The following is a 15,046-nucleotide window of genomic DNA, read 5'->3' as shown; positions in this document are numbered from 1 at the left end:
CAGATTAATTTCTGTATTTTTCAGTTTTTTACCGCAGGTTGGGGCGCAAGCTAGGTGCAACCAAGAACCCCTACACTGTGTTTGTGATGATTGTGAACTATGGCTATAGGAACTAGGAACTTTGTATATGTAATAAAGGAACTCATTGAAGGCGTTTAGTTTGTATTTCTTTGGACTCACTCGACATCACACGTAAACTGCATGCCACGTTTTGAATCATTCGAATGGTGGCACGATTCATGATATATTCATGTAGTTGACGTTATTCTGATCTGATAGATGAAAACAACGAAATTTATTAAATTATCGGGCTGTGCATCTCCCCATCCTGGTTTAGACTTTTGTTTAGATCACTTTATATTTTCTTAGTCGCCTCGTAGACTTCAAAATTTTAGAACCATAGCATCACAGCTGTATGATGCAGTCCAATTCATTGTGTGGTTCTATTGTATCCAATTCTTAAATTGTATTAAATGTACTATACATTTGTGTGTCTTTTGTACAATCTTAGATTTCAAAATTACAGCCTCTACATTTCCTTCTATCCCCTGCTATGAAACGCATTCATGAATTATGAATACAATATCTTAGTGTTCTAAGACTTTTATTATTTCTGCTCTAATCAATCTTTCAAACAAATGTGTTTTACCAGCTAATACCCTACAATATTTTTAAAGCGGAATATCCATGTTATTTCTTTTATATTACGCTCATTGCATCCATGCCTTTCAACTGCAAGCAAACGCTGGTCAGCTTGTACTTATTCTACCTTTACTTATAGCTAAAATACCGGGTTTTTTTTTCAAATTAACAATTAATGTTTTGGACGATTACATGATCTGATTAATCACTTTTATTCCTGGTAATCAGTTATGGATTTACTGAACATAGCAAACTAAGGTGCAAATGTTCTCATTTACAGTGGACAGATTGATTCATGATTTTTATTTTTGACAACGATGACGGACAAACTCCTTTTTAAAGATCCTAATGAGATGTCACCTTTTTGCTTTAAAGGTGAACGCAATAGTTCTGTTGGTTACAGCGTTTGCTGAAACAATCTGAGATGACGATTCGAAGTGCGTTGTTTGATTACCCATTCTTTTTAATTTGAGAAGCTGGCTGGTCTGTCCTGACGCGGTTGTGTCCTTGGGGCAAGACATTTTACCCTAATTGTTCTAGATGACATGCACCAGATCTCTCGTATGTTCTCAACGAGGTAGTCACCAGCTTCTACAAGTAGACCCTGACTCAATAGAACAGTGATTGTTAACTGGGCGATACACCCAACAATCTAAATAAAAAAAATCTCTTGCAACATTGACGAATCCCAAAAAGAGAATGAATTTGTATCGTTGAGTTCTGATACTAAATTTGTGTTGAAAGCACAGCAGTGGTTTTATTTAGAATACAACTAGATGACCTCTCTCTATGTATGTTCATATCATCTAGAACTTCTTATTTCTACACAAATGGACTTGACGTCCTTCCAAAATTTATCTAGGGCCGGATTGCTTACGTTGACACTGAAATATGTTGTCGATATAAAAAGACTCCTATTAAGTGGAAACATAATAACATGAAAAGACTTTCAAGATACATGTATATTATGTATACTAATTAAGTGGTTAGAGGACAAAGAGGGTAGAAACTTAAGTAAAGTATTCAAGAGAATATATCTGTAACAACAATCAGAACAACGGTGTGGTGTTGGAATTAAGAAAGAGAAAATGTTAACCACATAAATATACCTTTCTAAAATAATTATCATAAAACTAATATGTAAGTTGATTTGAGAAATTCATAAAAGGTACATTCTATTAGAAAGACTATAATTAGCTCCTTTTTCACTGAACAAAAATTATTATGATTGAGTTGAATACTTCCTTCATGAATGTTTCTGTATGAAAACTTTTATTTTAATTATAGGTTTCCTTTGTCATAATTCATCTAAATTGTGTAGAAAAGATATGATTGATTTCAAATGTGAAAAAAGGCAGATATAATTACCTGAATTCTGGCCCATTCTTGTACTACATAATATGAACATGAACAAGAATGATAAGGTATTTAAATTGAGTGTCAGACCAATCTTACATATTTTGAAAAAATATGCAAATACGTTTTACTTACGAGATACTAAAATTATTCAAATGAAAATATCAAACAAAGAAAAGTTTGTTTATCATATTGTGAATATAAGCTCTGCTCCAATGAGGGGAAAAGTGGAAGAGTGATTAGGCCAGCTCCTACCGACAATTCACTCCTCCTTCTTTCATCAGAATCTTGATAATCTGGTTATTATATGTCATGTAAAAACATTCTAGATTTACTAAAATCATAAACATTAACTGATTGTGAATTCGAAAACAATCATAATTGTATCCACCAATAAGCGATAACATGGATAAAATCATACAAAATTACACAAGTTTTAAATACTGCCATGTCTTCTTTTCATAAAAAAAAAGAACTGACTTGGTTAATAGAGGTTGTAATTCCTTACAAATGATTTTTAGGAGTAATAGAGATACATCTAGTATATTTGCTCTTGCAACATTGAGATCCCAATATAGGTGGTATTTACAAAATATGGACATCTGGCGATCTCTGTTCATAAATAAACCAAGTTAAAGTTCAGTTATTTCATTAAACAATACAAGAAATTCCAAGTTATTACTCCCTTTTCTAGCCCCGATGGAAGTATGCGAGGAGTCTTCACTGTGGAAGGAAACCAGATTACCAAAAAAAATTGGACATGCCGTGCAGGTGGTCTCACACCTTTTCACATCTGTTCCGGTCCGGGAATCGTGCGAGTGCAGATCACTGCGGTGTGATTTCGACTTTAAAGTTTATCCTGTAAATCATTTTTGAATAAACGATATGTTCTTAATGCAATGTCGTAAAAAGACCCGGTATCACACTATAGACTGGAGAACCACGTGCATGTATATCCATTCATCGTTATTGAACACGTTTTGCTTGATTTTTTTGACATAACGAAATTAGTTGAATTATGAGCATCAGTTATGATATTGACGTTACCTTATTTACTTATTCTTTAGCTTTTGCGTCCTACAATGTTCTTTTCGTACAGCATACGATCATTATCTACATCTTTCAGATTACAACAGATGCTGAGAACCACTTATGTTGTTAGGAAACACAAAACTCCGTGCCAATAATGTCTTTTGTAACCTACAACGGAAGAGTTTCTTCCTACACCTAGAAATATCTATAATTCGGTGTTCGATTTGCCCCCAAATGATAATAAACAGACTAAGACTTACCATACGCCGGAATGAACTTGGTTGTCGAAGAAGCGTTTGCTCTACCCGCTGATTAAGCTAGTTCCTGTACAGCATATCTAAGACCTGGATGTTCATCAAGTCAGAGCCCAATATTTATCTATAGTTGCTGGTTATTTCGACTGTATAATTAACACATGTGACCTTGACATGAATTTCGGCGGTCGAAATGGTCATTTCAATTCATTCCAATAATGCTATGGTTCAGAATATACACTATTCTATAAACATTAGACTTATGGAAAGATGAAAAAATTACCAGTGAACTTCTCGGTTTAGGTTTTTCACATTTCTTTCGATCACATTTTATTCCTCCGTCACTTCATAGGTTTAACAATAGCATCATTGACGAGTCCTAGAAGGACAAACAGCGGTATAATAAAGTTTAACTATTGTTCGGATTTGTTGTATCTTGTCTGCATTTGCATTTATTGTTACTATTCATTGGTGTGTCTTTTGTACAACCTCAGATTCCGAAGAGAGTTTGTACTTAGTCTCCATTAACGACACCTTGCTACAAAAATATCAAAACCTGCGAAACAAGGTTTTTAGTTTTTTTATGAACATATGTTAATCACTATCGCTGGCAGGAAGAGCGCGAGGAGTCTTACTGTTGTAGAAAACCGGAGTACTTGGTCAAATCCAAGAAATTAATGTCACGTTCTCAAATAAGAATAAGACTCATACATGTTAAGTTTCATATCGCATAAAAACATAGAATATTTCTCAATGAGATCACTATAAAGACCGTAAAACTTCTATTACGTTTCACCAAACTGCATCTCTAGTATACCCGCTTATGAATCTTCACGACAGTTGACGACATCTTGCACGAAAATCGTGATATTAGGAACGGACCCCTAAATAGAAATCAACTACGACATGTAAATCCCGTAGGTTAGAGATGCAGGATTGTTGCTATCAAGAAATGTAAAATTCACCATAGGCAAAATGACCATCATGCTTGTCCTACAGCTGAAAGAAGAGTCTATCGTGTCGTTTATATCAAATTCTGGTGGGTATATACGACGGAAGTGGTCCATAAATCAATAAATTCAAAGACGTCATTAATATACCTGAAGATAAATTGAAAGGGTTTTGTGCAATGTCTTTGTTACCTGTTTTGATATGCTCTCAGATGCATTCAGCCTCATATGAAAACCAAGGCAAAACAGTCAACAGAAAGGCACAGTTCCATGTAGTTCCCATAGGTATGCCAACAGTCTGTTAGAAGATCATACCACCAAACTCTGCGAAGATGTTGTCAACCAGAAACTCGATCATTTTCTGATTTTGTCCCAATATATATTTCTTTCTAGATTTGGATGTAGTTTTCACTAATTACGCTTCAACATATTTCTAAACCACAAATGTGTACCACCGTGCACTATTCATGGTGAGGAAAGCTTCCATATGAACAGAACGAAGCCGTTCTTTCAGTTAAGAATGGAGCACAGAGGTGCAAAGAGTAGAAAAATCAAATGTTCTTATAAAATATATGTTTTTTAGAATGGTGTGTTGAAGATTAGTCAACAGCTTTAGGAGCTCTTTAAAATCCACGTACCATTCATTCCACTTTTTTAATAGACAGTATCACAACAGGACTGCCATTCGGATTTTATAGTACTAGAAATAGTAGTGGAAGAAAGTTTGGACACAGGCTTGTTGGAACACATAAACGAGCCAGCAATGAAATGTTGTTTACGTATATGGATTCTTGTGACGTTCGGAACCCAGTGTAAACTGGAGACTTTCGTACTCTTATCATTTATTGGCAATGATCGGTTAATTTGATTGGTTAGTATTTTCTCTTCGGAAAGATAACATAATGTATAGGTGAGGTTTCCTTCCTCATCAAATAAGCCGAAATCTTTTTGTAATAGTATTTAAAAAATGTAATAATTTTTGTAAAAAAGGATTAAGTTAGTGAACGCCTTATCTGCAGGCAGAATAACCATGTAAATGTTGCAGTGTGTATTTTACTTGAGGATCGAGAAACAATGACCTGTATTTTGTTTTTTTCATTTGGATTTCAAGCTAATGCTTTGAAGAATGATGGATCGAATGTGCAGCAACGTGAATCAGTTGAATGACTACAGAGTCTGTCGAACAGTTTAAATGTTTATTCACATTAATGGAATATGCCTGTTAATAAGACACAGACATGAATAGATAGGTAAAATAATTGTTGTTTTACGTTTTCACCAGGCATTCTTTTTCGATTAAACAACTTCAGCTGTTGCTGGATGAACTATATAGTTGATCGAGGAAGAAAAGCACCTTGTGCTCTTCGCTCTAGTATTATGAAAAACGATGTTACATCCTTCTGAAATATTTTATGCCTGAGAAATGTGGGGAAGTCAGAAGGCAGTCGAGTTTGAAAAAATGGAGATATGCTTCTGTACCAAAAGCTATTTGAACTGGAATTATGATATATTTGAGTGAGGGAGTCATGCAACGTTTCGAGAGCTAACGTTCAAGTCAATGTTGTTCAATTCGTCGTTTTTCACGAACAAATGCGATCTCTATAGGCACATAGTGCATAAAAAGACGCTGCAGTGCCATTTAACCAAACCTTTATTAAAACAGCGGAGAATATGGGTTACCAAAGTACATTTATCCGCACGTGGTTTTGCTGTAGAATCTGGAAGATACAGCAGTTCATAAATATGTGTTTAACTATCTATAGAGTATAATTTCTTTTATTTATTTTCCTTTGTTTTGTAATTTGTAATTTACGGAATACGTATGATCCTATGTAATAATACCATGATTTATTAAGTGATTAATTACACATCGTGTGAATTATGTCAGCTTTTATAACGGATTTTCTCATTAATCTCAGCAGTATTTAGTTGTAGTTCAATCAACTTGATGTGTCTCTTTCCCAATACGATCTGCATTGTGTGTATATAATCTTTATTTGTAATGTTGGGCCAGAAGACTTGACGATAATAAAAGCTGAATTGAAGTACTTGCCTTATCTTGAATATAACATAGATACACGTGTAATATTGTTTTCCCGTGGTGTACAGTCATTGACTTTGTTATTTTGTACGAATTAACAACGTTTGTGTCTTCTTGAATATTTAATTATTTGTTTATTATGTGTATGTATGCGCTAATATCAAAAGAAAGACCCCCCTTTTTAAAATCATAACAAATTGACGTGAAACGAGCACTTGGAGAATAATTTGTTGATCAGTCTACCATTACCATTTACTGTTCCTATTATACGTACACTATATTATAAATACTATCATTATTAATAATGTAGATGTGCCTGTGCGTAAGGGTGTGAATGAGTGTATGTGTTTATCTGTAATACGTTGTAATTTGTGAATTACCTCCCTTGATTGTGTTGTGTACAAGGTGGGTTTTTTTTTTATTTTCATCTAATGTTTTAATTAAGCTACTAGTTCTATAAATTAGTATTGTTCTACTCCAGTAGCTATCCATGGAGAAAATTGATATAGGCTTTGCCTGTTATTCAATCCATTTGGCCATAACATCGGTCGATGATATTCGTTGTAATTAATGACTTATCGAAGTTAAGTATTAAACAACTTCAATTTTGATCAACAATAAACCATCAACACTTTCAATATAGAAATTGATTTTATTTATTAATTTGACTAGGGGATTAGGTTGAAATTATTTTTCTTTGTGGTAAGTTCAAGCCAATATAAGTATTGGTACATACGGATGATGCAAATAGGGTGGCACTAGATGTCGTATTACTATACCAGAGGAAACTACTTTGTAGCGGTTTCCCATTTCCCGCCGATTGCCTGAACAAGAATATTTTACAAAAATGTGATATATCTAATTTTTTACAAGAATACCTACATAAATATTTCTAAAGATATTGAAATAATATCATCAGTTCCGTCCTTTGCTACAGGCAGATTTGACAAGTTTGACAGCTCAGCATTTCTTTCCAAAAACACGGATTTTTCTATACGAACATTCATGTTCTACATGCTATTGGAACGAAGTAAAGGATCATTTATCGAGTAAAACGTACTCATCAAAGACCGTTTAATATAAAACAATTCGCAAATCTTGAGAATTTATCCAGTTGGCCAATTAAATCGTGTATATTTTAAGCAAAACGAAAACCACGTGAAATGAATAACACCGAATGTCAACTTCATTTTGTTGTTGATCGCAACGAGAACGGTTAAAAGTGGTTAAAAATGGTGGAAAATAAATTCTCTGTGATATTTCAAAAATTGTGGCAACCCTACCACATGGAGATCAGAACAAGTGTACAGGGAAACAAATAAGGTATGATCATCATTTAGTGATGTCTTTATAGATTATCTGCAAAATTTCAAAATTATAGACGTGTCAAGGAAATTAAATCAAATGAAGAGGTCCACTCATGAAATTTGTAATCTGTTTTGTTTTGTGTGTATGTTTTTTTAGTTTAATAATGTCACAATTCTGACGTCGATATAGCACGTTGTGTATGTCTGTTTATATTTGGGTGTACTGACAAGTGTATAATATCTATTGATTGTAGCCTAGATGTATAAACCAAACTATTAAATGAGTTAAACAGAGCTGAACGAAGACATACTATACACCTTAGTGTGTGCTACAAGCAATATTATTTTAGACTTAAATGGTGCCAACAATGAAACTAGTCAATGTATTTATTTGAAAATAATTATAGATTTATAGAAATGTAGATAAACCACGCTGATATGGAAGAGAAGAAACAAGATCACTGAAAGTGTTTTTGTAACTCATCTTGCAGAGCCATACAGAGATTTGTTGTTATATCTTCCACCTTTTGTAACATTTGATAAGACAAATTGTTATTATTTATTCACAAATCATTGTCTCTTTTAAGCAGATTCCAAATTAAAATGACATTACCATTTACATTTTGGCTGTATAATCTATATATAAAATAGAATATATGATTTATATGGATATCCAACGGATTGCATGATTGGAAAATCCAGAGTATAACACCCTTATGTATACCATATATAAAATGAAAGTAGATTTTAAAAAATACGTGGTTATAAATACTGCAGTTCTTAAATGTGTATGTATACGTTACACCCAGGTGGCAACAGACACAACACACCGATCTGGCTATACAAACTAGATAGACCGTGACTGGGTTGGGTCAAATGGAGAGAGAAGGTTTAAACAATGTCTGATACAACATTCTAAACAGACGGAACAATGGAAGCTTTTATTGAGACGGTGAAGACATAACTCGGTAAGTACTTTGCAGTGGCGATGGTTGTGCGTGGATTGTGAAAATTTTAGAATCTAGATTCTGAATTAACTTGAAACAGTCATAGTGATACACGTTCTTGGTTGTCTGAAATCAGCTGAACCCTACCTCAGGTAAGATCAAGGTTATATCAAGAGAAGTATATGGCTATAAGTATAGCATTGCACATTAAAAGGCTTAATGTATCTAAACTTAAAACATGTATTATTTTGACATACATGCTTAGTGTGTAATAACTTCATCACATTATAATTGATAAGATTACTCTTCACCGAGTACATGTATTATGTTCAATCAAAGTTAGTGTAGAATTAACGTATTCTATGCATAATCATAATTTGTAGAATTTACATTATTTTTCATTTCAATTGCACGTTTTTCATATTTGTATGCTCTTCATATTTGAAGGAAATAAAGACAATAATATGTGTAACTATGACTGAACAATACATTCCTTCAATATTTGAATTCTCTGTGAATTTCCGAAGCAACCTGAAATTTGATATATCGAATCTACTGCAACTCACTCCCATAAGATGCGTATCTGTATTAGAATTTACTTAAGTTGATAGAAGATCTGGGGTTGACTATTTCTATTAAATTCAATGAAGAGCTACTCAGTTATCACTGGTTATATAAATCTTGTCCACATACGTAATGTCTCCAAACGAACTGTGATTAACTGAACATTTTCATTATTTCAACCGTAACGTCATAGCTTCATGACATGATCTGCATTGTGACGTCATCACTGATTGAGATATAGATTCCTTTCATCAGTGTAATAAAATGCTAATTTCATAAAATTATATGATGAACAGAATCTTATATTCGTTCAATTTCATTAGTGATTGGATAAGCTAGTCACGTGTTCTTCACTTCAACCTGCCAGAGACTCGATACAATGAAGAATTCTTATATACTAGGATAATAAATCTTATATAAATAGGAAATGTTCCCGCCAATTAATATCTTTTTTTCTGAAATGTTCTGACCTCACTTATTTACATAATTAACATTATTATGTACTGTAGGATTAAAAATGTAAGGTTATCACAACAAACACTTATAAACCTGACAGATGTCATGATACTGTCCATAATTGAAGCGTTGGATAACCCGTGACTATAAACCACTCTCCATACCTGTAGCGTCAGGTAACTTGTGACTATAAACCACTGTCTATACCTGTAACATCAGGTAACCTGTGACTATAAACCACTGTCCATACCTGTAGCGTCAGGTAACTTGTGACTATAAACCACTGTCCATACCTGTAGCGTCAGGTAACCCGTGACTATAAACCACTGTCCATCCCTGTAGCGTCAGGTAACTTGTGACTATAAACCACTGTCCATCCCTGTAGCGTCAGGTAACCCGTGACTATAAACCACTGTCCATACCTGTAGCGTCAGTTGACCCGTGACTATAAACCACTGTCCATCCCTGTAGCGTCAGGTAACTTGTGACTATAAACCACTGTCCATCTTTGTAGCGTCAGGTAACCCGTGACTATAAACCATTGTCCATACCTGTTGCGTCAGGTAACCCGTGACTATAAACCACTGTCCATACCTGTAGCGTCAGGTAACCCGTGACTATAAACCACTGCCCATGCCTGTAGCGTCAGGTAACCCGTGACTATAAACCACTGTCCATACCTGTAGCGTCTGGTAACTTGTGACTATAAACCACTGTCCATCCCTGTAGCGTCAGGTAACTTGTGACTATAAACCACTGTCCATCTTTGTAGCGTCAGGTAACCCGTGACTATAAACCACTGTCCTTCCCTGTAGCGTCAGGTAACTTGTGACTATAAACCACTGTCCATCTTTGTAGCGTCAGGTAACCCGTGACTATAAACCACTGTCCTTCCCTGTAGCGTCAGGTAACTTGTGACTATAAACCACTGTCCATCCCTGTAGCGTCAGGTAACTTGTGACTATAAACCACTGTCCATCCCTGTGGCGTCAGGTAACCCGTGACTATAAACCACTGCCCATACCGGTAGCGTCTGGTAACCCGTGACTATAAACCACTGTCCATCCCTGTAGCGTCAGGTAACTTGTGACTATAAACCACTGTCCATCCCTGTTGCGTCAGGTAACCCGTGACTATAAACCACTGTCCATCCCTGTTGCGTCAGGTAACTTGTGACTATAAACCACTATCCATACCTGTAGCATCAGGTAACCCGTGACTATAAAACATTACCCGTACTGTAACGTCGCCCATATATGTAGTGTATAGAATTTCATATATGTATATCATGATTTAGACTTCACGCTGGAGTACAACATCCCACTTTAAAAGCCTAACAAATCTGAACGAAATCATCACCTACAACAAACCTGACATTTACTATATGTGTATATATTTCTCATGGTTAAGGGTTTCATTTTATGCCTTTTAAGATTTCTTTTGGCGTTTTAAAGACAATTATCAATGGTTTCATTTGATGATCTTTATTGAATTAATTTGATGCTTAAATTTAATGATTCCTTAGGATTTTTGGTGATTTTTAATTCATTAATTTGATATTTTTTTATTATTCCATTTGATGTGTTTTAATGATGGTATTCAATAATTCTGAATTACTTTTGCTACATCGATGACACCCGCCACGTGGTCAGTTCATATAATGTCACGTTCCTAAATGAGAAAATGGTCACCAACAACAGTACCACCAGGCATACTGACAATAGGAGTAACTTAAAGATCATATATAAAGTTGTCATATTAAACGTCGAAAGGCTTTAAAAAGTTACAGGAATCCAGGAAAAAATGAGTAGGATAAATGGTTACTTTTGAATCAATTATATCACATTGATGTTCAATATCAATTAAGGTCAAATTCTTCTTTGATCAAGTGAAAGTTAATTTCATCATCATGTTTCAGTGTTTTTGTTGTTCTCCTCTTTGTAGGATCTCCAACATCCTACAATCATGTCTGATCAGGGAGACCATTACTATACATCTTGGATTCTCCATCGGGTACTAGACAAGTTAATAGGGAGCGCGGATCTAGTAGCCCTGAAAAGGAAACTCAAAGTGTTAACTGAGCACTTTGATAATGTCAATATGGATACGGTAAATCAATTTTACACCGGAAGTTCAGCTGAAGGAGTAGAAATGCCAGGCTCGGACGTGGACGTCATGCTTACTTTAAAAGATATCATAGTTTTGTGCCAAGAAGCGGACACCTGTTATCTACCAGACAATATCAGTAAAACAGTGTTAGTGATGAGAGATGCTGACAGCAGACCTGGTTATATGAACTTGGAATTAGCTAAGCTGCGACAGAGAGTTTCAAGGAATTTATTTGAAGCAATTGTTCAAATTGGTGATATACATTTCATATCGAGTGAAATATTTAACCGGTCATACCGTGATAAATTGAGAACCTTCTTTCAATTAAAAATGGAAAATCATGGTCCAGCTGCGTCACTGGCAGATAATGAGAGTAATGCACGTGCAGACATTGATGTGGTGTGTTCTTTCTCGTGCAGTAGCTGGCCCAAAGAAGCAGATGAGTGGGTAACAAGGCCCCGCTTTCATAACTGGCCGAGTCAGTCGTTAAGAGATCAGATAGTACAGGACGGCTGCCATATTGTCCCAGTAGGAGATAAAACGTCTGCTGGCACATTCCTGCAATGGAGGATTTCATTTGTTACCGCGGAAAGGAAACTCATTCATTCTCTCACTCATACACAATTTTTGGTGTACGGGCTTCTGAAGTACTTTCTCAAACAGATGTCAGAGATGTTGAAACAGTTACTTGGCGAAACGGAAATCTTGTCATCTTACATCATAAAAACTATTGTATTTCATGCCGTGGAAAGTACACCTAATTCAATGTGGCAGGAGAAACATACATTCGCTTGTTTCATGTTTTGCATAAACATGTTGATATCCTGGGTGAGGGCAGGATACTGTCCTAATTACTTCATTAACAGAAACAACATGTTTCTTGGTAAAGTTTATGGGGAAAATCAACAGAATCTTCTGCGTTTTCTCATCGATCTCCATGACATGAAATGGGGATGTCTTTCAGTTGGAGAATTTATAACGCCATCTGTAGGAGAGCACATCGACAGGGTGCGGAGTGGAGAATGGGACATCATGTCACCTCACCCTGAGTTGTTGGAACAAATGTTTGATTTAGAAATATTCAAAGGCATTTTCTCGTTTGGATATTCTTCTGCTGTTCTCCGTGTGTCACTAAAACTGCTGTCTGAATCAATGACGGACATAGATGAATTCCTTAATTATGCTATTTCAGCACAGGCTTTTAGCTATTCAGGAATGGAACTCTTTGGAGAACACACTGCTGCAGAAGGAAACAAAGAGAAATACAAATCTCTCAGGAAATCCAAGAATCTTCTTAAACCACTGGCTTCAATATGTGCAAGTCCAGGGCTACTGACACTGGCAACATATCACTACCAGACTGGAAATTATGTCAAAGCATTGGATATATGTGGAGAAGTAATTTCAACATTCAAACTTTATGTTGGCTCTGATGCAAAAATACGAGATATCGACATGTATCAACAGCTCTTTTGTGGACAAGGGTACACTCTACTACAGAAAAGCCGAGAAGGATGTGTCTCAAATGTCATATTCCTACCAAACGCTCCACAATTCTACCCATCTCATTTACACCAGGAGATGACAAAGAATACAAAGATGTTGTACCTTAGTGTCCCACCACTCCCGTATGCTGTATTTCTGTCTTTCCTCTGCTACCACGAGCAAGACGACCCAGGAAGACGTGACGCAGCGTTAATTAATCTCCGAGCAGTGAAATATGACGAGGAACAGGGAGTTGGCTACCACTGGATAGTTCACAATCTGTTAGGGATCTGTTATGAAATGATTGGGGATAGAAGCCGGGCCCTCAGAGAATACAACGATTCTCTTCATGTTCGAAGTTTAACAACATATAAGAACCCAGCAAAGGAGAGAATAGACAAAATAGGGCTGTTGTAAACTAAAGGCCACATAGGAACTGTTTGTATCATTAACAGGCTGTCAATAGTGTTAATACAACGCTTGTATTGTAGACAACAGAGCATCAATCTAACAGTTGTACAAGACTTCTTGTATAGACAACAGAACATCAATGTAACACTTGTACATCACTTATAGTATAGACAACAGGACATCAATGTAACACTTGTACAACACTTATAGTATAGACAACACGACATCAATGTAACACTTGTACATCACTTATAGTATAGACAACACGACATCAATCTAACACTTGTACAACACATATAGTATAGACAACACTCAATGTAACAACACATATAGTATAGACAACACGACATCAATCTAACACTTGTACAACACATATAGTATAGACAATAGGACATCAATGTAACACTTGTACATCACTTATAGTATAGACAACACGACATCAATGTAACACTTGTACAACAATTATAGTATAGACAACAGGACATCAATCTAACACTTGTACAACACATATAGTATAGACAATAGGACATCAATGTAACACTTGTACATCACTTATAATATAGACAACACGACATCAATGTAACACTTGTACAACACTTATAGTATAGACAACACGACATCAATGTAACAATTGTACAACACTTATAGTATAGACAACAGGACATCAATCTAACACTTGCACAACACATATAGTATAGACAATAGGACATCAATGTAACACTTGTACATCGCTTATAGTATAGACAACACGACATCAATGTAACACTTGTACAACACTTATAGTATAGACAACAGGACATCAATCTAACACTTGTACAACACATATAGTATAGACAATAGGACATCAATGTAACACTTGTATACCACTTATAGTATAGACAACACGACATCAATGTAACACTTGTACAACACTTATAGTATAGACAACAGGACATCAATCTAACACTTGTACAACACATATAGTATAGACAACACGACATCAATCTAACACTTGCACAACACATATAGTATAGACAATAGGACATCAATGTAACACTTGTACATCGCTTATAGTATAGACAACACGACATCAATGTAACACTTGTACAACACTTATAGTATAGACAACAGGACATCAATCTAACACTTGTACAACACATATAGTATAGACAATAGGACATCAATGTAACACTTGTATACCACTTATAGTATAGACAACACGACATCAATGTAACACTTGTACAACACTTATAGTATAGACAACAGGACATCAATCTAACACTTGTACAACACATATAGTATAGACAACACGACATCAATGTAACACTTGTACATCACTTATAGTATAGTCAACATGACATCAATGTAACACTTGTACAACACTTATAATATAGACAATAGGACATCAATGTAACACTTGTACAACACTTATAGTATAGACAACAGGACATCAATGTAACACTTGTACAACACTTATAGTATAGACAACAGGACATCAATCTAACACTTGTAC

The 15,046-nt window shown here is 35.3% G+C and overlaps 1 protein-coding gene across 1 annotated transcript; it reads left to right on the top strand.

Annotated features, from left to right (window-relative positions):
* The first annotated feature begins 11,514 nt into the window (after positions 1-11,514).
* Positions 11,515-13,560, top strand: LOC132561428 (uncharacterized). The gene has a single exon (XM_060226158.1). The coding sequence runs from the start codon at positions 11,515-11,517 to the stop codon at positions 13,558-13,560; it is 2,046 nt and encodes a 681-aa protein (XP_060082141.1).
* The last annotated feature ends 1,486 nt before the right edge of the window (positions 13,561-15,046 follow it).

Source organism: Ylistrum balloti, unplaced genomic scaffold, assembly GCF_031769215.1.
Source record: "Ylistrum balloti isolate Yb309-2 unplaced genomic scaffold, AGI_CSIRO_Ybal_v1 Utg371204, whole genome shotgun sequence".
NCBI lineage: Eukaryota > Metazoa > Mollusca > Bivalvia > Pectinida > Pectinidae > Ylistrum > Ylistrum balloti.
This window is presented reverse-complemented; position numbering and strand designations above follow the sequence as displayed.

Coding starts and splice junctions, on each gene's coding strand:
- LOC132561428 (XM_060226158.1), top strand. CDS start 11,515: ATGTCTGATCAGGGAGACCATTACTATACATCTTGGATTCTCCATCGG.